The 24,241-nt window shown below is 44.4% G+C and overlaps 1 protein-coding gene across 1 annotated transcript in view; it reads right to left on the bottom strand.

The window, feature by feature from the left end:
* Window positions 1-24,241, bottom strand: part of KRIT1 (KRIT1 ankyrin repeat containing) — a 514,966-nt gene that overhangs the window by 389,309 nt on the left and 101,416 nt on the right. The window contains exons 4-5 of the mRNA XM_085631085.1: window positions 20,951-21,043; window positions 12,130-12,259 (exon numbers count right to left, since the gene is read on the bottom strand). Of these exons, the coding sequence (XP_085487211.1) occupies window positions 12,130-12,259; window positions 20,951-21,043 (223 nt within the window). The remainder of the gene's footprint in view (window positions 1-12,129; window positions 12,260-20,950; window positions 21,044-24,241) is intronic.

Raw genomic sequence — 24,241 nt, 5'->3', positions numbered from 1 at the left:
CTCGGCGTCCTCAGCGTCTTCGGCTGATGAAAAAACACGAACTGGACCAAAGATCTCTCCCTAGGTGGGTGAGACTCGCAGGCTGTCCACGAGATACTTGGGTCCACGGGATACTTGGGTCTCCCCGTGACCTATCCCTGCAGGACGTGATGATCTTGGGATGTTAGGGTGTTACTTTGATGCGCTACCCCCAACTCCCCTGAGTGTTCAATGCTTAGGTGGAGGAGAGCTGAGGATGCTAAGAGCTGCACAGGTTGATGGCCGTCTCCAGATCTAATCGGGCCACCTCAGTGACACCGCCAAGGGCACGCTCACACTGCAGTCGCCTGCTAATGGCGGCCGCGCTTGCCACTTACCGCTTAGCGCCTGCCTGCCACAAGACTGCAACAAGACTCTTTAGTTCTTCCGCTTTAGCAGAGGGGGGCCTTAGAATTGATGCTGGGCTGCCACTCCCAGTGTTTGATACAAATGTTGGAAAATTGGATCCACCAAAAAACTGCTTTCTGAATATTCACGAATAGAATGAGACCCATGCCTTTAGCAATACAAGAAATTGTCCTTCAATGGAATATTATACATAGGTAGGAAGGCCCCATTACATTAATTTGCAATTGATAGAAAAATACAATCCAAAATATGGTGTTTTTATATGTATGGAACCTAACCTCTGTTCAAAAGATCAGTTGCTGCAGCGTGCCAAAGCTCTTACTTTAATGTCACAGATGGCAAAGAACTTGGCACGTGTGCTATCATAATAGGTACTGTTGAGGTGCCAATGAACCTTGGCCTGGCAGTATAACCCAACTGATACTTTGCTTGATATTATGCTTCTACTGATATTTCACATCAAACCTGATATCTAGATGCCAAAAGTAATTAACCACCTCAAATTTGGCTTGTTTGAATTCCCTTCGAGCTAGATTACCATGGGCCCATGAAGCCTTTTTAAACCAAAGCTATTCTTGCAGAATGGGATCATCTGGAGAAGATATGGCAACACTGAGATCTAAATCTCAGAGCAACAATTTCACCCGAGCAAATAACATGGTTTGGTCCATAATGTAAAGATGAAAAATGCATGGGTGCATCTATGCAGGCCAAAGTTAAAGCACGAGCTGTGAAAATTTAAGTAGGAAGATTAACATTGCCATTAATGTAGGTTAACACACACACACACACACATGAACAGGAACGCTGAAACCCTAACCAGTCACAAGCATGCAGGGATCAACAAAAGTTTATATTTTGGCCACACAAATTGACAGTTGACCCAGTCACATGCACTGGTGGAGTTCAAGAAAGCAGGAAAAAAGCTTCACAAAGTCTTACCACAAGATAAACAGCCATGCATCAATGGAGGTCTGTAGGAAGCTGGCTCTGTATATACTATACCAAAGTAAGGTATAGTGTGCACAGAGTCCAGTGGAACCCCAAAGGTTGGCAGAGGTATAAGTAGACAATACCTTACTCTATTTGTGGTAGTGTGGGAGAGCAGTAAGGATTTTCCAGAGGGTAGTGTTAAGCATTTACTGTACACACTCAGGCAAGAAATGATGTCACACACTTAATGACTGAACTCAGACCAATTTGTTTGCATAACAATATTATTTAGTTATTTTATTTCTAGAACCAAGTCAGGCCTGGTGCAGGTAAGTGAAATAATACTTTGCAGGTATATTGCTGTTGAAATACAATTAAAATGCAGTTGGATGCAATTGGTTTGTTTACAGGTAAGTCAACAGTGCAGTGGTGGTTCCAGACGTCATGTTTCTTTGTCCTCAGTAGTCTCCGAGTCTTGCTTTGGAGAGTCTTTTGAACATAGCTGCTGTTCACAGGAGATACGGTCTTTGTTGAAGGCAGTCCCAGGTGTTCTGGAGGTCGCTGGCTGCATGACAAGGCGATATTTGGCGCAGTATCTCTGGAAACTGCAGACGGGCCCCTAGGGCTGGGGTCAAGTCAGTTCTTCTCTGCAGTCTCCTCAGCTGGTTGTCTTCTTTCGTAGGTTGCGGGAATCTGTCTTCTTGGTTCAGGGCTGCCCCCTAAATACTGTATTTAGGGTGCATTTTAGGGGTCTCGAGGTCAGTAGCCAATGGGCTACTGACCTTAGGGTGACTACACCCTTGGTGTGCTCACCCCACGTGGGGGAGTGGGCACAATCCCTAATCCTGATTGGAGACTGCCTGCCATCTGCAAAATGGTGGGCACTGAAGAGTGGGCTTCACCTCGCCTCTCCCACCTGAGGGGTGGGGTTGGCAGAGGTGAACACCTTCTGGGTTGTGCAAATCTTTACCGCCTGTCTTCCTGCCGGAAAGGAGGGGAGACAGGAAAGGGGCCTGCTCCTGATATCAGGAGAGGCTGGGGCTCGCGTTCCAAAGGTGGCAAGGCCTTTGAAACTCCCCTGCCAGAGATAGCTCTTCCTGGCATGGGGAAGGTGTGACCACCTCCACCCAGGATAGGCTTTGTTTCTGGGCACAGGGAGCGAAGGCTCCCATCCCAGGGGTACAGAAACATGTCTTGTGGTGTCAGGCTGGTGTGTACCAGTTAGGGAACCCACCAGAGGCTGGTCGTTTTTCAGGGGGCATCTCTAAGGTGCCCTCTGAGTGCATGGTATAATAAATCCCACACTGGCATCAGTGTGGGTTTAATTATGCTGAGACGTTTGCTACCACACTTCCCAGAATTCAGTAAAGCCATTATGGTGCTGTGGAGTTTGTAATAACAAACTCCCAGACCATATACTCTTTATGGCTTTACTGCACTTACAATGTCTAAGAATGGACTTAGATACCGTAGGGGTACAGTGCTCATGCAACTGTACCCTCACCAGTGGTATAGTGCACCCAGTTAGAGGGGTCTCTTACCTATACCATAGGCAGTGGGTTGCAAGCATGGCACACATTCCTATGTGCCATGTCGACTTGTGACTTTTCTCTGCACCAAAACATGCAACCTGCAATGACAGTGTGTGTGTGTTACGGTACAGAACCTCTAAGGGTGGCACAATATGTGGTGCAGCCCTCAAAGGTCTTCCCTGGTCATTCATGGTACCTTTTACAAGGAACTTACATGTGGACAGAGAGGTGCCAATTGGGGGTACAAAGGTACAGTTTTGGGAAAGAACCCAGGCCCTGGGAACCTGATTGGCAGGGACCCAGGGCATATCAATTCAAAGTGCATCAGAAATCTGGCAAAAAGTGGGTGAGTTACTGCAACTGAAACCCAGCTACCTACAAGGTCCGTACCTATATTTTCAATAACCGTTTCGGAGACACTTCAGATGACCATTGCCCCTTTGAGATAAGACAGTGAAGCTGGCCATTACGTACATAACCTTAGACAGAGGACTAATGCAGGGGCAGCTAAAGCTATCAATATCTGTAGGTTGCAACTCAGGTGAACAGTTTTGTAATCACAGTGATTTAAAAAACTGAACATTGATATTTTAGAAGTGAACACATCCTTAGGTCTTGCTAACTTGAGAACCTATTGTATACATTGTTCCCAGCAACCCTAAGCTTTCAATTGGATGAAAAAAAAGAAACAAAGACTAGTCATTCATCCAGGTCAAAAGTTGTATAATGTTAGATCACGTGATGACATCAAGGAGTCAGGGGGCACTTAGTGTAATGTGTACCCCATGCATATTATATATATGATTAAAGCTCTTACAGCATTTTCCTGGTACCCTGCAGTTTTTGAGGAAGATTTAACATTCTGAACGGCTAGGTAATGGGCCACTCTGCCTCTTTGGGCATATCTACCAACCTACTCCGGAGCTGAAAATCCTAGCACCCAACACCCCACTAGCTAAGTGAACACCCAAATGAGAATCCTCGTAGCCAGCCTCTTTCATGACATTTTCAGTACCATGGGCTAAAGACAGATGATAAGGGGCCAGTTGTACAACGGATTTTTGCATGCGCAAATGGGTTTTATACCTGTTTGCACATGCAAAAAAAATGGTGGGCCATGTACTAACCCTTTTGTGAGTCACTAATTAAATAGCGACTCACAAAATAGGGTTAGCGACTGGCTATTAGGAAGGGGCGTTCCGAGGGCGTGCCTTTCTAATTGCGAGTCTGAACCCTGTGTAAAAATGTTTTACTCGTAGTTTACCACCCTCTTCAAGAGGGTGGTAAACCATTCGAAACGGGAAGGGGTCCCCAGGCGACCCCTTCCTCTTTGTGATTGGGTGCGCAAACATTTTTTCAGAGCAGGCAGAGGTCCCAGGGACCACTACCTGCCCTAAAAAAATGAAATCAAAAAGTTTCATTTAAAAAAAAAAAAAAAATGCATCCTGTTTTCCTTTAAGGAAAACGGGCTGCATAAAAAAAACTGCTTTATTTAAAAGCATTCCCTTACATGGAGGTGTGCTGACCCTAGCAGGCCACCATCCCTGGGAGTGCCTGCCATTCCCAATGGGGTCGCAAATTGCAACAGCCTCATTAATATGCATGAAGCATGCAATTTGTGACCCCATTAGGAATTGCAAACAGTGTCTAAGACACTGTTGTACATTGGCAATTGCGACTCGCAAATTGCAACTCGCAATTTTGCAGTCGCAATTGCCAATGGTCGTACATCTGGCCCAAGGTTTCCAAACTAAAGATCAGAAACTGGACCGCTGTGGGCAGACTCAGAAGTTGTGCTTTTGCTTCATACTAACAGAAGTACTGACTCTGCAATGTCAAGCACAAGACGGAAACAGGAATAAGGGACTCAGGCAGACCCGGTCTTGGCTTACAGTGGTGTCTTGACTCGAACAGTGATGTAAAGCATTATTCTGTGGAGAAGCATTTAAAACCACACTTTGGACTTCAATGTAAAAGAGATCAAGCACAGCTACATGGCTAGCTAGGCAGAAAGTTGCTTGAAGCCAGTAGAGTAGGGCCAGGGGACTGCTGAAAGATCCTTAACCATAACACATACCCTTGTGTATCTAACAAACTCCAAGATTTTTCTGCACAATGCCTTTTTTAGGAAGGGGGTCAGGTGGGGGGATGGAAATAACACAAATGGCCTTACCCCTGAAGATAATGCTGCGGACAGATGTGTATAAAGGGGACCTAAAACACAATTACTATACTGTGGCTTTGTGTTATGTAATAATATGGACACTATGATGTTTTTGATGCTCAACATACCCAGTCTCCATAATATCCCTAAGAGACCATGAACAACCATCTCAAGTTGTGACAAAATAAATCACTTTTCTTGTAGTCTAACATTATTACACCAATCAGAATATCCTATAAAATATCCCTTTTTCTAGGTCAATCCTTACATTAGGGTGTTTTAATGAAACCAATACAATCTATGTTCGACTTCGTAGTCACTATTGGATCTATGCCTACATTTTAAACCAGGAAAGTGGGAGAATTCAAAAACAAAACCAGGCGACCATATATCCCCCATTGACATCCATTGAATCAGAGGACATTTTAGGTGGGAGGCAGCTAATTAAAGCAATTTTTGGCTACAAACATCGGGAGTCTCCCGTCTGATTCGGTTCTATTGGCGTGTATGCTATTGTATTCTCTTCAGCTACAAAAAAAGAGAAACGAAAATAAGATGCCCTTTATTTAGCACTACATTTAAAAAATAAAATCAGGGCATTCTGGAACAAGCTCAGTACTGTAACTGTAAAGTGTAAAAATAGAGACATAAAAAAGAAAACAAGTTACTTACCTGTAACTTTGTTTCTCCAGTATTGGTTACTTTCATAGATTCCCATAGCTTGTATCATTCCCCGTCGTCGGAATGGGAGTCTCAGTAAATAGAAAAATAACATAGCAGTATATACAAAAGAGAAAGAAAGGCTTAGGCCTCATCTCATTTTGTAGCATATCCACCTCTTTTTGTAAAAGAGACCAAACTAAAAACAACACCCAACCAGATTAGCCTCACCCCATAGAACCTTACTGAGAGATCCTCAGATTTTCGTAGCCGTTGTGTAACAGAGTAACCAAATTTGCTGAAGGCTGAGCTTTCCTAGGGGAGGAAGTTGGGTGCATGGGAATCTATGAAAGTTACCAATACTGGATAACCAAAGTTACAGGTAAGTAACTTGTTTTCTTACTCCAGTATTGGAACTTTCATATATTCCCATAGCTTGTATCAGAGTAGTTAGCAGTTAGCAAACAATGCACATTTTGTGAAATAAACACTGGCATAACCTTGTATGTATAGTCACATAAGCAATAACCAGATATGCAAAACATTAGTCAGAAAACATCATATGATACAAAATGTGCAATAGCAATAACAAGAAGGAGGGTTAGAAGGGAAAGCTCACCGCTCACTGGAAGAGGTTCCTGAGGACTGCTTGTCCCACTGCTCTCTCGCTCCGCGTGGAAGAGTCCAAGCAGCAATGCTTCATGAATGTATGGGCACTGCTCCATGTAGCCGCCCTGCAAATGTCCTTGATCGGCACTCCAGCGATAAGAGGAGCAGACGATGAAACTGATCTTGTGGAATGCACCCGGACCCGCCCTTCTAGAGGCTTACCAGCCGCTTGATGGCAGTAATGGATCGCACTGGCAATCCAACGTGCAACTCCTTGCTTTGAAAGGGGAAGACCTTTGCGAGGTGCACTATAAGCGACAAAGAGCTGTGTAGATTTTCTGAAATCCTTGGTGCGTTGGAGATAGAATTTTAAACATCTTTGGACATCCAAGGAATGAAGAGACCTTTCCGCTGGAGTCGTAGGTCGAAGAAAAAAGATTTTAGAATGACCGGCTCATTCAAATGAAAATCCGAAGGCACTTTGGGAATGAATTTCGGATTTGTTCTCAGAATAAGAGTGTCCTTCTTAAACTGTAAAAACTGATCCTTTATCGTGAGAGCTTGAAGTTCCCCAACCCTCCTGGCAGATGTTAAAGCGAGAAGGAGGAATTTAAGATCCGCTCTATGAATAGGCTCAAAAGGAGGTCTCATGAGTTGAGCAAGAGCCAAATTGAGTTGCCACATGGGAGGCGGAGGTCTGACCGGAGGGAAAACTCTAAAGAGTCCTTTTAAAAATTGTTTGACAATTCTTGCCGCCTAGAGAGAAGGACCAGAAGCCGTCCGTCTGAATCTAGAGATCGCAGCCAGGTGCACTTTGATAGAAGAATGAGCAAGACCTTACTTGGCCAGAGACTAAATGTAAAGTAAGATTTGATGAGGAGCAGAAGAAAAAGGATGGATGTTCTCTCGGCGGCACCACACGCAAAATCGTTTCCATTTGGAACGATAAGTTTTATTCGTACTCGGTGCACGGGCCTGAGCTAGCACTTCCTTACATTCCTGAGGGATATCTAAATTCTGAAATTCTCTGTGTTCAGGAGCCACGAAGTCAACTGAAGTGAGCTTGGATCTGGATGCACCACTTGGCCCTGGGACATCGTCAATAGAGAGGGAATTGGCCGCAGATGAATTGGATGAACCTGAGAGAGCAGGAGGAGCTCTGTGAACCAAAACTGGCGGGGCCACGCTGGTGCTACTAGAATCATTGTGCATGGTTCTGCTTTGATCTTCCTGAGCAATCTTGGAATTAGGTGAATTGGCGGAAAGGCGTAGACAAATGCGCCTGACCAGGCCATCGAAAGTGCATTCCCCGACCCTTGATGGCGTTCCCTGCTTGCGTAGAAGTGGCATTTCCTGTTCTCTGGAGTGGCGAACAGGTCAATGGACAGAGTACCCCAACGATTGAAAACCTTCTGGAGAGTGGCTTAATCCAACTCCCACTCGTGACAGACCGACTACAGACAACTAAACGTATCTGCTGTCGTGTTGAGGGTACCCGGAAATTGTTCTGCTGAAACAGCGATTTGGTGATGAATCGCCCACTCCCAAATCTCCAGGGGCCCCTTTGGAGAGCAGCTGAGATCATGTTCCACCCTGTTTGTTCACATAGTGCATAGCCGTCGTGTTGTCTGTACGGACTAGGACGGTTGAATTCCATATTCGTGGAAGGAAAGCCTGTAACGCCAGCCGAATTGCCTTGAGCTCCAGAAGGTTGATGTGGAGAATGCGTTGTTCGGGCATCCAGTTGCCGCTCACTTGAAGGTCTTGCAAGACCGCTCCCCAGCCTTCTAGAAAGGCATCTGTTGAAAGTATCAAAGGAGCTGCAGCAACTGTGAAAGTGAGACCCTTTGAGATATTGTCCTTGATCATCCACCAGCTGACCGCCTCTTTCATAAGAGGAGTGACGATTATCTTGTCGTCTAATGATCCCTCTGCTTGGCGCTACTGCATGTCTAATTGCTTTTGGAGCGTCTGCAATGCGGAATTAATGGAATGCAAGATGAGATCGATCCTAGAAGAGATTTGTATAGGCATTGTTTGTAAACGACGGGCGGAGGAAATTAATCTGTCCTGTCTTTCCTCTGATGGAAAAGCCTTGCAAGATGCTGTGTCCAGAAAGGCCCCCAGAAACTTGGCCGACCTGGAAGGATAGAGGACTGATTTGTCTTTGTTCAGCTGAAGTCCCAGATGTTGGAAAAGTTGAATGCAACTTTCAACTGCCTTTATAGTTGCCAGAGAAGATGGAGCTTTCACCAACCAGTTGTCTAGGTAAGGGAAAACTTGCAGCAATTGTTTTCTGCGAAATGCTGCAACTCGTGCCAACACCTTCGTAAATATATGCGGTGCGGATCTGAGTCCGAAAGGCAGGACCTTGAATTGAAAGTGGCTCTTGGCTACTGTAAAGCGTAGAAACCTCCTGTGGGCTGGGTGAATAGGAACATGGAAGTATGCGGCCTCGAGATCCAGAGTGGCCATGTAATTGCCTGGATTGAGAAGCTTCAAAATATCCTGTAGGGATACCATCCGAAACGATAATTTTATGAGATAGGTGTTGAGCTCCCTCAGGTCTAAAATTGGACGCCACTTTTCTACTGTCTTGCGAATGAGAAAGAACCGGGAATAGAATCCTTCGCCTCGTTGGGACAGAGGCACCGGTTCTATTGCTCCTTTGAGAAGCAGTTGGTGAGCTTCTAGACGTAGAAAGTGTAGATGTTTGGATTCGGTGGCGTGAGGGGCTCTGGATGGTGGAAGGTGTTGAAACTCCAGAGTGTGGCCAAACCAGATGATATTTAGGACCCACCGATCCGATGTGATGATCTCCCAGTTGTGGAGGCATTGTGATATCCTGCCCCCCACTGGTGTTACAGGGGAGAAGGAACAGTAGACAGAGCCTGAACGCCGCTATTGGCGTTTAGAAGAATCTCTTCCCTGTCGTCCTCTTGAAGGCTGGCGAGAGAAAGACGACGATTGGCCCTGGCGCTGAGAATACTGGGGTCTGTAAGATTGCGATTGCTGTGAATAGGAGGAATAGCGCTGCTGTTGATAACCACCTTTGTACGAAGAAAAACCTCTCCCTCTTGCCCCACGGAAAGGTACTTTGCGGTAATGCAAGGTCCCAAGGGACCTTGCCGTATCTGTGTCCTTTTTATTTTCCTGCAGTGCATCATCCACATGCTTACCAAAAAGCATTTCTCCATCAAACGGTAGATCTAGGATTTTATTTTGAACCTCAGGGCGAAACCTGGTGGCCCGAAGCCAACCTTGTCTTCCAAGGACTGACGCACCAGCCAAAGTGCAAAAAGCAGTGGTAGCAATGTCCATTGCGCATTCTATGATCTCTGAAGAACGCTCTCCTTCCTCCAGAATCTTCCCTGCGTCAGCCTTAGATTCATCTGGTAGCTGGTCAATGTATGGAGATAAATCGCACCACATTTAGCGATCATATCGTCCAAGAATTACTAAGGTGTTTGCTGCCCTGACAAGAAGGCTGGACATAGAAGAGAATCTCTTTCCCACATTGTCTAGTCACCTACACTCCTTACCCGGTGGTGTGGTAAGGGGCGCCAATGGATTCTTTGACTTTCTTTGGGCCGCTTGAGATATGACAGAATCCGGCTTCGGTTGGCCAACCAGACAAGCAGGACCATCAGCAGGAGCCTTATATTTTTTCTCCAGCCAAGGAAGAACAGGGATAACGGTAACTGGAGACTGCATTACCTTAATCCCCTCACTCCATACATGTTCCACAATCGGGATAGAATGGACAGACTTTTTGAAGGGTTCTTTAAAATCATAAAGAAAGCATTCCGATTGTACAGAAGGTATGGGAAGGTCAAACTGTTTGGAAGCCCTTTTCATGAGGTTATGGAACCCTCCAATGTCCGCTGGAGGAGAATCCACAGGATCCGGTGACGGTGAAGTGGGATCCGGAATGACGTAGTCGCCCCATTCCCTATCTGGATCTGGGGCTTGTCCTACGCTCTGGTCATCGTCTGATTAATCGTCATGCACCGTGATGACATTCTGGTGATGTTCTGATGGTTCCTGGTCCGAAGGTTGAGTAAGTTGAGGAACTACCATAGTCGGTGGTGGCAGTGGTGGCACCTGCACTGATTATTGGTCAGAGGGATGTGATGGAAATCTCCTCTTATAATCCAACAATATAAGCTGAAGATCAGTAATAAGGGAAGACGGCATGGCTATCATGCTCTGCTGCAACTGTTCCTGTGGTCTTGTTTGTGGCAAGTATTGTTGCTTGTCCATAAAATAGTCTTACGAGTCCGCGTCCTGGTTTTTTACTCCTAATTGGGATGGACTACATTCATCCCCATAAGGACCATCTTCCTCATCTGAAAATTCCTCCTCTTCTAAAAGAAGTGCCAGAGGTAATGGTGTCATTCTCAGAGGAGATGTCATCTCTGGTGTAATCTGTCTTTTTATTGAAATTTCCACTTTATGAATCGTCGACTACATCGTCGACGAGGTCGTCGCCGGAGGGAACGTCGATGAAAATTGGACCGTCGACGACGATGGAATGATCGTCGGCGGGTTCGTCGTCGTCAGTACCACTATAGATTACGTCATTTTAGTTGCCGCTTTCGCCGTCGACACCATCGTCGACGTCGAAGTAGTCATCATCGTCGTCGACATTGTAACTGGCATCACCTGTAGCGGTGACGATGTTGCTGTCGACGAAGTCGTTGTCGACGCCGTTCTCATTGGCGCGCCTGTCGACGGAGCTGGAACTAACATCAGGTGAATCTGTGATGTCGTCGGCGACGTACCTGAAGTTGTCGGCGTCGACGGACGGATTTTCTTCTCAGTTTTCCCCTCTGGAGGTACTGAAGCTGGTTTTTTTAAACAGCTTTTGTTTCACAGATGGTGGAGGGGAAATAGAAGGCCCATGGCTCGCCTTTTGAGTAGAAAGTACCTCAGAAACCAGTCCTTCCCTCTCCTTTGCACCTCGGTGAGGAGATTTTGAGGGACTGCGCCTGTCAGACCTATCAGAGGTCTTTTGCAAGGCCTTAGCAGGGGGGTCAGCTGAAGTTGAAGGAGAAGACCTACCCCTCTTTTGGGATCTCCTCGAAGATGTTGCAGAGGAGGTCTCATCGCTGTCACTGGATACAGTCTCCTTTCGTGACTTTAGCTTTTGTAGCCAGGTTAGTAAACGTCCTTCGCGGTCTCTAAGGGTCTTTGATGAGAAAGTCTGACAGATTTTACAGTCAATGGCCTTGTGGTCAGGGTACAAGCAATAAATACAATCTTTATGCTTGTCCTCCACATAAAGCCTTTTCTTTGAACAAGTGGCACAAGCTTTAAATAAAGTATTTTTCTCCGTGTCTGACATCCTGAAGAGAAATTGCAGTGAAAAGATGAAAAATCCAGAAGTTGAAGAGAAATCTGAGCAGAGCTCAGTGGAGACTCCCTTACCACAACGTGCGGTAGAAAATCTGAGGCTCTCTCAGTAAGGTTCTATGGGATGAGGCTAATCCGATTGGTTGTTGCTTTAGTTTGGTCTCTTATACAAAAAGAGGTGGATATGCTACAAAATGAGATGAGGCCTAAGCCTTTCTTTCTCTTTTGTATATACTGCTATGTTATTTTTCTATTTACCGAGACTCCCATTCCAACGACGGGGAATGATACAAGCTATGGGAATCTATGAAAGTTCCAATACTGGAGTAATCCTTTTTATGCGTGTTAGTATCAGCAAGAGAAACAGCTGCCTGAATAATTGCAATGTTTTAATAGCCAATATCATCTGAATTGACAGCACAAAAAGGCAACTGCCTAGGTGAAAACACTATATGTTCACATTCAAAATATGCAAATTTAAAGTCATACTTGTCCAAAGCAATTAACATCCTTGCAGTTAGTGCAGAAAAATGAGTGCTGGATTCACTGCAAACCCTCATGATATCTTGTAGACAGTAGAAAACAGGGGTCCCAGGGTTGTAGGTGTGCTTAGCATTATCTAAAAAAGAAAAAGAAAAGAGATTAAAATAATTACAGATGTATCATTTTAGTTCGACCCAGAAAGAACGTATGCGCGCTCGCTTGAAAGATGTATGGTCTGCACTGAAGGGCTTGGAGAACACCCACTGCTTACTATTTGTTGGCTTTAGTGTCACGCTCCTTTGCTGCCTCCAAATTGGGCAATGTAGGTCAAGCGTAACTTCCATTTCAGCTCTGTGGAGCATGGACTGAGCACAGATTGAGTCTACTCAATAAGTGCCCGTCCGCTGCTCGTGCTGTGATTGAGGTACTATTTCTACTTTGCTCTCCCACCCGTCCCTCCTCCCTTGTGTCGCTTTAACCATCTCCTGTTTTTCCATCTCCTACACTCCTCCCCCGCGCCTCCCTCATGTTGCTTCAACCACTCATCGTTTTTTTTTGCTCTCCTGTTGGTTGCTGTATTTACAGTAAATAACTCTTAAAGCCTGTGGGTCTGGCACACTGAACTCCTCAAAAAATACCGTTCTTGCAGGACACTTTTTATTTACTGCATGTGGTTTACTTATTTGGAATCTTTAGGGATCATCCAGACAAAGGTGCAAAAAAGGAATTTGTGTAGGTTCATTATAACAGAAAATTGCACTCACTTGGCGTTACCGCCAGCATTTTGCTATTGGTAATATGAGTGCGAAAAGTGGAACTGGGGGCAGCAATGCATTCAACAGAAACAAAAACTTTATACGTGATTACCTCAGATATCGGCGCTGATTAGCATAAAACACTGTGAGGGATGTGTTAAATCCAGTGATATTCGCTGGGTTCTGTTTTTGTTATTCTACGCCACTGTCCGCATACGTGTTCCAACAGTACTTTGATTACAATTGTTAAAAATCATTCACCCCTACTTAGCTTTGCAGAGGTTAAGGCCAGGCATGGAGAGCGTACACTGGGAAAGAGTACTTTAGCTCCAGCGCTCTTAATTCCAAGACCTTATCCACAAGGCTGTCTTAAGAGATCATCTGATTTGCTGAAGCGCTTGTGCTTTTTGGGCAGTTGAATGGGAAGGGCTGACTGATGGCTCTGCTGGGTTTGGCCCTCCTACCATCTTAATGACATTATTGTAAGTGGATCATGAGCTGACCGTTGTGAGAAGTTAGCCTGGTATATGCTGTCCACTAATTAAAGTGGGCACCTTGTACCAGTCCGAACAACCCTTATTGATGATTAGGTTAAAGACAACCTTTATTAAAAGCTATCCTAATGGTAGCTATGAAGAGCAGCCTTCAGGCTAAGTCTCGAAGGAATGTAAAGCAGCTTGTTTTACCAGATAAGAACCTCCTGAATGACCAAATGAAAGGAGAACCACACAAGAGATATATAAAATATATGTATTTATTACTAAACACTCTCTACTAACCTCTTTATGAGATTAGAGCACAAAGCACACAATATTAAATCACTAGAACGATAGTAAATAGCACAATACACAGCGGGCTCCAGGGAGGGACTGAACCATATACCAAGAAAGTGGTATAACAACCACGACTTAACTAGACACAGTGCCTAGAGCACGTAGAATCGCTGGGACCCCAAGGAACCACCCAAAGTAGTGACACTGGGGACCCTCGGAGGACGGGTGCAGTGTGTGAACACAGGCGCGAGCTCTGTACAACTCTATGGGAAAGTCGCGATTGGAATTTTAGAGTTTAAGGACACTTCGGGGAGGACTTAAAGCAAACCCCTTGGAACATAGAAGGTTCTAAGGCCAGCACCCTTGAGAGTACCGAGATACCCGTGTTACCTATCCCAGAGGAGCCGGGTGCATAGGGGTCAAGTGGTGTCAGAAACCTTTGTCATTTTCAATGGCGTGATGCGAAAAAGTGCTGCTGCCAGCAAGATGAAAAGTGTCCGGTGGGATCCAAGCCTGGATCCGAGATGAGAAGAACCTGAAAGCAGAGGGGACAGAGTCTGGGTCACTTCAGAGTGACCAGGGGCACGAAAGACGAATTCCCACCGATGTCCGGTGCTTCAGGTGAGAAGATGCGATGCTTGACTCTGCAGCCACGGGGACCAGGAGATGTCGACGACGACCAAAGTCCGGAGGTGAGCTGTCCCACGAAAGATGTCGAGTGCTGGGGGGTCAATGTCCGGATTGAACACCAACAAGCCTTGGCAACTGCAGCCCACGCAGGCAAAGGAAATAAGCTTCAGTGAGGACCAGCAAGGTCCTGGGGACTCTCCAAGCTATGGAGAGTCAGGGTACATCTAGAGCAACCAAGGAAGCCCAATGAAAGTCAAAGTTAACTTCACAGGGACCCACAGGCCAACGGACCAGGGATCGCGAAGGGACCTCGAGCTGAATCACGAAATACCAGCCCACGGAACATTCGTGTAGTGTAGGCTGGAAATCTTCGGTGGAAATACTGCTCGGGGTCAGGACTACAAGTAGCCCAAAGCACAGCCTCAGAGATCGCCGAAAAGCATATTCTGCTTCAAAAGTACACGGTGCACAGGGGTTTGGGTTGCACGGTCCCCACGAGGGATACTGGTCTCAGAATTGCTGAGAGAGCAGATCGACCTCAGAGACCTCAGAAACCCACCTCCTGTGTTGCAAAAATCTTCGGAGTACTCAGGAGCCCGGGAGATGCAAACCGGTCAGATGCTTTTAGGTGCCTGCTGCTGCAGGGGAGTAACTCCTATACTCCAAGGGAGATTCTTCAGTCATCCGGTGTAGTGTAGATCGTCAAAGTACTTGGTTTCTGTAGCAGAGTTTAGTCCAGGTAAAAACTAAAGTCCTGTAGTCAGGGTTCCTACTTTATACCGAAGGAAGGGGTGGGACAAACTCTGGGGACCCACCTATGGGAGGGTCAGGACAGAGGGGTGGCTACACCCATGTCCTTTGTCTAGTTTCGCGCCTGAGCAGGAGCCAATGGCTCCTGCAACCGGTTTGAACTGGACTATGCACAGGGACACCAAATGTGCCCCCAGTCAGACTTCAAACACTCTCAGAGTGCACCCACCCAGCCCCAATACACTACATCCTGTCTGGGAGGTGGTCACACCTCCCTGTGACAGGAAACCTATTGTCAAGCCTTCCCCTGCTCAAGCTTGGCTCAGCAGCGGGAGGGCAGACCCATGTCTGTGGCTGGCAGCATCCATTTTGTGATGCCCAGGTCGAGAAAGCTGGTACCGGGTGTGCCGGTGTTTCACATAAGTCCCTCTAGAAGGGTGGAATCATACCTCCCCTGCCAGTTACTGGCGGGAAGGTATGATTCAAAGGTGTTTGACACCAAACACGACATGTTTCTAAGCAGCCGTTTTAAAGTTAGCATTTGCCGCGAGGTTATAATGCACAAAAATATATATTGTTGGCTGCATCACAAACAACCCCTGAAAATAGGTTCCGAAGACTGCAGAGGGGCTGTGCTCATGCAGGTGCACCCTCTCACATAAAACCCTGCCTTCAGGATTGATAAGGCCTGCCATAAGGGTGACTTATAGGTTTATATGTGCAGGGATTTATAATAGATATAGTGAACCTATATCTAAGTAAGGGGTGCATGCACCACCTTACACAGGCTGCAGTAGCAGACCTGAGGTGTCAGTTTGAATGGTCTCTCAGGGGTGGCATAATACATGCTGCAGCCCCTGAGAGGCCTCTGGGGTACCTATGCCCTGGGTACATAGTATACCACATAAAAGGGACTGATAAGGGTATCCCAGAATCCAATCTGGAGTGTACCTAGAGTACATGCAATCAATTTAGAGGAGAAAGCAGCTAGACTGGGGTCCTGGATAGCAGCATCCCAGTCAGTCTAAGTCGAAAACAGTGATACATCAGCAAAAAGTGGGGGTAACCATGAGAAGCAGATCCTACTCTCCTACAACCGTATACTTCAAAGGATCTCTAAAGGAAATTTGTGAACTATTCTTTTTTTATGCATCACTTGTACTGATATTAATTAGCAATGAAACTCCATTTATTGACGAGGACTCATGGATGTAACCATACCTCATTCATATAATGCTTATCAACAATTCAACTAGATGCAGCAAAACTGTAAAGACACTTTCTTGCCTTGAAAAAGCTAATGAGCAGAGTTTAGACCAGCTAAATAGGTGCTGGCTGACTATTTGCAACCTTTAATGCCTTTGATGGATTTGTTTACTAATAACGTTGATTTATAAATAGATAACTAATTTGACACTCCAAAAAACGTTTAGCAATATTACCATGAAGGTACTATCTGTACGTAGTCCACTTGCCACTCTTCTCATGTGCTAAATTCACATGTTCATTTACATAGTGGTGGCTCAGCTTTCAGAGTGTGCTTAAAAACACCCAGTGCTCCAGTAACACCATTGCTGTACACAATTACAAGAACAACAGTAGATGCAGTTTCATAAGCTAACCTGCTTTCCCCTATAGTGGGCTCAATTTTTTTTGTTAACTCACTAATGCCTAAGATGTATGTGCTAGTGCTGGGAAAGGTAGGCTCCCATTTTAAGTCCATTTCAAGTATAGTCCATCATTTACACTGGCGGTGTCCAACAAAGGACAAGGACGGTCTGATCAATACCAGATTCTCTGTTTAACCATATTATGTACATTTAAATACAATTAGTCCAAACAAAGCACATTTGCCTAGTTCTTAACATGAAAATCTGAAGTGGATTGAACCTACGTTGGACACCACTGAAAAACAATATTATGAGTCCCAGAATGTAGCATGTTGCAAACAGTCAACGGGTAAATAAATGTCTACATTTCAGGCATTTCAGCTTTTGGATTCGTTTACTATCCATGCCCCTGGAATAGAACAACTTTCACATGGAAGGGAATGAATTAGAAGTGTCTGCACATGAGTGCAGTTCATGAGGTAGGGCGCCTCAAGCACCTAGTCAGCTTATCTCACTACTAGGCACTTTCTTGACTTTGGCGTGTGAATCGTAGAAAAACAAAACTCCACTTCACACAATGCCACTACACTCTACGCTACACCTCGCCACACCATTCTATTCCATTCCAGGCCACTCTACTCAACGCTACTCTATACCAATCTACTCTACGCCACTCCATAAAACACAGTGCCACTCTATGCCTTTCTATTCTATGCTACTGCACTCTATGCCACTCCATTCCACTCTATGCCACTCCACTCGAGGCCACTCTAGTCTATGCCATCCTACGCTACTCTATGTCACTACCCTGTGCGCCACGCCACTCTATGCCACTAGCTTCGAGCCATGCCGAACAGCACCCACGCTGCTATGCATGGGTAAAATACATAGGCAAAGCCAAAAGCGCTAACATAGGCGAGAAGCTTTGGTTTTGCCAGTGCTTGTTTCTTTGAGTAATGCATCAATTTAGGACCCTTTATGGTATTTACTGAAAGGGCTTATGTTTTATCAAACAAGTTACGCTTATAAAAGTTCGAATATTATAGTTTTTGATGTTATAACTGTAGCGTAATGCTGAACATTTTAAAAGAGACAACATTGATTGGTAGGTAGGCTTATTTCTAAGTGTTTATAAACTCTATTCATGTGTATTACATCTCTATACTGATCCCAATAATAAGCTACGTTTATGGTCATGGAAAGGCAACTTTAAGTATTACAATAACTGGAAATAGATCGAAGTGAAATCATCCGCCACACCTTTGAAAGGAGATGGCTTTTTTAAACTACAAATCATGGATTGTTTTATGGCACACAGCTGCTGAACAAATATGCAGTACTAGTAGGTTCGATCATAGCAAATCACTAGGTTCGCCATTATTAATGTAATAAAGTAATTTACTGCTAGTTTTACTAGTTTATACCAGGAGACATAACTTACATATGTACTTTATGTCCAGATTCCTATCTGTAGCCATGCCGAGAGTTAGGGAGCTCCAGCTTCAATGAGCTCTTTCGAGTCAACCTTCATCCTTCCAAAGTCTATTAGTAATTAGTGTCCCTGAACTCTGAAAATATATGTCTCTGTAGCTAAGTACCTACAATAGTTGCCTAACTAATGTGCACTTGGGTGAGATACAAGTAACTATTTCTTACTATCATTATTATAAACTAGAAGCCATTATTTCTTGAAGGAATGTCGAGCAAGGACGTGGACCTTTCTGTTACGGTTTAAGTTAGCCATCAACCTTCCCAGGCATAAATACAATGTCCAAAGGCAGGACCTAAGGGATCTGTGAGCTAACAGAGGTACTTGAACGAAATACAGAGGCAGGCGCCTGGAAGAGGCAGGAGCCGCAGGAGTGTTCTGCATGGGAGGGCATTCGCCCCTGAGGAGGCTGTTAGGAATCTTCTCAGAGGCGCTAGAGCCACGTCTTTCTTCCTGAGCCCTCTCTTAAGAGAAGCTTTTTTTCCGAGCAGTGCCCCTTGAAAAAGCCGATATGATATGAGTGTGTCAACAAGGATTTGACGAAGGCAGCAAGCCAGAATCGTAAACAAAAACAACTCAAAGCAAAAAGGATGATCAGTGATCCTACTTGCAATAAAAGAAATGCCACTTCATCAAGCGTTGAAGTGTATGAATGAATAAAGAATACCAATAAAAATAAAGAATATACCATATGGGTCCAAATAAAGATATTCATGATTTTAAAACGTGTTACTCAACCTTAATGCAACGAAATACTGTGAAATGCAAGGCCTCAATGTTTACAATACAGAACTGAAGATTATTTCTGGGGGTGTATGTTAGCATTCAGTATAAAAAGTCAAGTAGTTCTACAGTAGAGCCTCTACAAACATATGCTTCATATGCACTTTCCTCAGATTCTAAGTCAGGGCCAGCGGCTCAGATTATGCTCGTCTGACTACGCTTTATTCTCCAATAGTAGCTTATTCAAGTAAACATGTACCCAAACTACATTTCCCAAGAACATTACGGACAATGGTAGCTCCAAAAGCCACCAATCAAAGTACAGAAAGTCATAACATCCTGACAGTAATGGACTTCCCTTTTTCTTCACTGCTCCAACAGCCAGTTAGGTATCCATATTCCCTTGCCCTGAGCTTTGCTCTTGGTATAGGGTATATTTGTTTGGTGCCTCTAAATAAGGCCGGCTTCCTTTGAAATATATCGTCACTTATTTAATTGAATATTGCCATCTTTTTGCTTGATTATTATTGTATTGTGCTGCTTTTTGGTGTGGGTGTGTGTGACTAACCCTTTTGCCCAGCAGCGTGGATCCATCTATGTGAACAGCCAGTCGGGTCCTTCAACAGCCAGAAAGAGCAGGAAACCTATGGGCTTGCAGCTTCTGGCTTCATTCTCCATGGGTCTCCTGCATCCCAGAGTCTTGCGAGGCATGCAGAGACCATCAGAGGCCTGCAAGGAGTGGTTTCGGGATTTGGGAGCATTCTGCTTCACCTTTCGGGAGTGATGTCTCCTCTCCACACTCAATAATGGTAACTAACAAAAAGCAGCCAGTCTGTGGTTGCTTTTGCTCTGGTTCAGAGGGGACTTGCCCTGGAAAAATAGGCTAGACTGGTCCTATTGGTGTAGCACCAACACTGATTTGCATATGACTGGTTCCTGTCTGAGGTGGCATGGCATGACACAATGGACTAGATGTGGCTCGAGTTGTAGAGAAGTAAACCTATATATACACAAAGGGCAATACAAATTTCAAGGGAAGCAATACAGAGCCCCAGAGAAATTGCTATTCGGGCCAGATTCAGACTGATTCAGTTACGTATCCAGCACAGAGCATACTATCCCCGCTCACTTCAGCATAGGATTGGACGGGCGGACACAGTCCTCTGTGTTAGGGGATGTGGTTTGCCCGGTACGTTCTTCCATATTTTATGGGAGTGCCCAGTAAAACAACAGTACTGGATAAAAATAGCCGGAGTGATGTCGGGGTGGTGAGGACTCACATCCATGCGGAGGCACAGTGGCTCTTGTTGGATATTACTGGAGAGGATAGATGGGCCACGCACACAAAAATATGGCTAATGCTAGTCATCGGAGGGCCCACATAGTACCACTAGAGACTACCATAGTAGAAGCCCATTAGTATTGTTTCTGATTAGTGTCAGGTTTATTTCCAGAATGCCCGGGTTGTAGGATGGGTATCCTAGATGTTGGTAAACAGCATTCCTCTTAGAAGGGATGATGCAGTTTTAGTTAGGAATGTCTCCCAAAAATAGGAGGGTGATTCATTAGAGTTTCAAAAGGCACAAGGTTCCTGAATCCAGGATCTCAAGGACCAGGGAAGTAGGCACACCTACCGACCACGTTGTACTTGTTCTGTCTCTTGCTGAAGCTTGAAAATAGTTTTAACACACAAAAGGCACATTATAAATGCATGTTTTAAACGGATTTGAAAACATATTAAATCTTGCCTATTGCTAATAAACGTTTTCAGATATGTATTTTTCTTTTCATTTCAATGTCAAAGCTTGAATACAATGAGGAATGCAGCATCCTTGATTGCTTTCCCAGATCTGTCATGCAGTGTATACTACCGACCTTTAAAAAAATCTCTATTTTAATATTCTTTTTCTTTTGAGAAAGGATACTCACTGTGAGTGTGACCAAAATAATTTAAGGGGTCCCTATTTTAAATTCACTTGTGGTTTCCTAAAGTATTTAATTAAACCCCACAGTAAATGGTCAATGTATGTTGTTAAATTAAAGTAACACATTATTCCATTGAACGTTTTGATACATTCACTAACAATAATAACTTACCTTTCACAGCTATTGGGACTACATAAAAAGATGCTTCTTTGCCAATCTTTTCTCCATCAAGAGGAAACGTCTTCAAAAACACCACTCGCTTCCCTAATTGTATATATACAAATACAGTTGTTTCAGACTTTCCAACCTGCCCAAGCAGATACATCATCTTAAAATAGTCACATAAACATTAATATATTTAAATATTGCAAGTTAGTCTATGACAAAGAGCATTTTTGTACCACTAACATTAGATTTGCAGTTTGGTGTATTAGATTGAGTCACATGGTTTCTCCTGCAATCTTGTAATCTGATCTGGATTAATCTTTAACCAATTTAAAACATGCATTTGACATTAAAAGAATAAGGATATTCAGTTGGAAAACAAACCTTATTGTTATTGATGCTTTAATGTGTCCCACATTTACTCTAACTATATTTTTCAATCGAGGAATCCAAGTGGATTCAATGTGAATGTATAACATATACTAACCTGCAAATCTAGCACTACAGACGTACACACGTTTCTCACAGATCAGCCAATTTAAAACACAGCATATATGCTAGGAATCACTCCTTCTTCTTTTACACTGCTCTTACTATAACAAATTAAGTAAATTCTCCCCAATTCACAAAGTTAAAGTGAAATACTCCTGGCTTGTCAGGTTTTGTGAATTATCTATACGTTTGACGTTTCTTGATTTACTGATAGCATTTGATGAGGTTTTGAGGAATGAAGTAATTTGAACTTCAAGTCTCCTACTGATCCAAGAGGTGCAGATACGGACAACGGCGGACAAAATGACCGCACTTTCCTGTTATGTTCCCTTTGTATAAAGGTTTTCGATGATCATTCGGGTTGGGTGTGCATAAGTTACTCCAGCACCTGCCGTTGTTTGGTGCTAACTGCAAAGCAGAGAAATGTAGAACCCAGAGAATGGAGTGATGCACCATCCCTTTGTGTAAGAAAGTTCTTGTACAATAAGTCTTATAGTCTTTGTTGAGTTGTTTTTCAACAGTCTTTTATTTCAAAGAAAATCCAAGTTAAGGGAAAATTTGTCAACCAACGCGCTTAGTTCATAACAATGAACTTCTTCAGGGCATGGAGTTAATTTGCGTCAAAATATCAGTATGCTTGTACAGTATGGCTGCGTGGGCCTCCATGATAAGGGCTAGCAAGCAGTATATCTGTATTAACGAATAACTGCAGCCGTCTACTCCGTCCTACTGATCTAATAATGATCCAGAGGAGGGATTTAAACCTGGTATTTGTATGCTATGTTTCAAACTATAAATATTAAGGAAACAATGGGGAGAGGAGTTGGCCTAACGGCTAGGGCGGTCAATCTCGAATCTGGGGAACTGGGTTTGAGTCTCGGCAATGACGCTGAACATTATGTGATTCTGGGCAAATCACTTAATCTTCCCTTGCCTAACCAAAATGAATGTGTGTCCTCATGTAACGTAACCGGTGCTATGTAAAGCGATCTGATACTCGATTCAGGTCAAGTTTGCACTATATAAAACTCTGCAAAAAAAAAAAAAGGCTTACAGGGTATTCATTCAAAGAAAAAGCGGTTTTAAGGAAATACAACTTACAGATATAATAATTCCAGCTAAGCGATATAATGAAAAACTAGCCTATTAGATCACATATATGGATTTAATAATTTACAACGGATGAGTATATTGTAAAAGACAATATCCTAACCAGGCACAGTGGACAGTGCCCCAAGTGCTCACAATTATCAGACAATAGAAGTGATAAACTGTGTAGGCATAACCAAAAAATACCGAACGCAAAACTGAGAGGGCTATTAGATTCAATGTTGTTAGACTTGGCATCTTTTTGCTTTCTGACCTCCCGGTTTTGAATCCGTTTTTGCTGGTTCAGTGTCACTGCGCTCTTTCTCACTGTTGTTCAGCGTTAAAGTTCAAGTGCTCCTGTTGTAAATTGTTGTTATGGATTGATTCCATGAATGGTTATTTGATTTACTAGTCAGTCCCTAGTGCAGTGCACTGTGTGTGCCCAGGGCCTGTAAATCAAATGCTGCTAGTGGGCTTGCAGCACTGGTTGTGCCACCCACACACACAGCCCTTCAAAGGTAACTCAGACCTGCCACTACAGTGTCCGTGTGCAGTCTAGTACTGCCATGTCGACTTGGCAAGTGAATCCACTTGCCAGACCCTAACCTTCCCTTTTCTAACATATGAGTCACCCCTAAGGTAGGCCCAAGGTACCCCATCTGGGCAGGGTGCAGTGTATGCGAAAGGTAGGACATACCCTGATATGTGTGGCATGTCCTGACAGTGAAATACTGCCAATTTCGTTTTTCACTATTGTAAGGCTATCTGTTCCCATAAGAGAGAATGGGGAGTTTGCTTATACCACCTTATAAGCATAACTGCCTCTGTGAACCAGATAGGACAATAAAGTTTAGTATGCTTGAACTCAGAATCTAAAGATGCATCTTTTAGTGAAGGTGATTTTTACATTCTGTATTTGAAAATACCACTTTTAGAAAGTATTTTCTTGCTTAGCCATACTATGTGCCTCAGCTAGGATGTGTATTGACTGTCTGGCTTTGGACTGACAGGGGCTGGGAATGTGCAGTGGCTACAGAGAATCTGAATGAGTCAGGGCTGGGTTGAATAGACCTGGGCTGCATTTAGAGTAGTGGGAGGAGATTTCCTTGCACCTGAATGGGCCTGGTCTGCCTTTCACAATGCTGTCTCCACCCCCTGCCAGGAAGCTAGGCCAGAGAGGACGGAACTGGTTTGGACTAAGCACAGACACTTTCTGCCTGAGAGGACAAAGGAATTTGGGGTATAAATATTGGGGCCTAGACCCCAGAACTTTAGAACTCTTTTGGAACCAAGAAGATTGCTAAGAAGAAGAGCTGGAGAAGCTGTAAGGAGGGACTAACACTTTGATGTGTGCATTGCTGTGTTGGCCTGCAGTGGCTGCTTCTGCCTTGGGCAGTGAAAGGACTGGACTGAACTTTCTGCAACTTCCGTTATGCGAGTTTCTCCAAGGGCTTAATGTAGAGCTTACCCACAGTTCAAGAAGTCTCAGGAACAGCAATTACTTCAAGTTCATCAGCCTTCGGGACAGAGTGTTTTGTGTTGCAACAGAAGAAAAAGCAACCCAACGCCGTCTATGACAACGCAGCCGACTCTGTGTCCTGAAGACACCGCAGAGGGCACCGCCGCACAACGCACCGCAACCCTGGTCTCACCGACAACGCCACCCAACGCAGCCACTGAGCCGCTGCTTGCACCTCGACCTGTGGGCAATGCACT

Source organism: Triturus cristatus, chromosome 10 (genome assembly GCF_964204655.1).
Source record: "Triturus cristatus chromosome 10, aTriCri1.1, whole genome shotgun sequence".
Taxonomy (NCBI): domain Eukaryota; kingdom Metazoa; phylum Chordata; class Amphibia; order Caudata; family Salamandridae; genus Triturus; species Triturus cristatus.
Note: the sequence above shows the minus strand (reverse complement) of the source record. Positions and strands in the feature narration are given on the sequence as shown.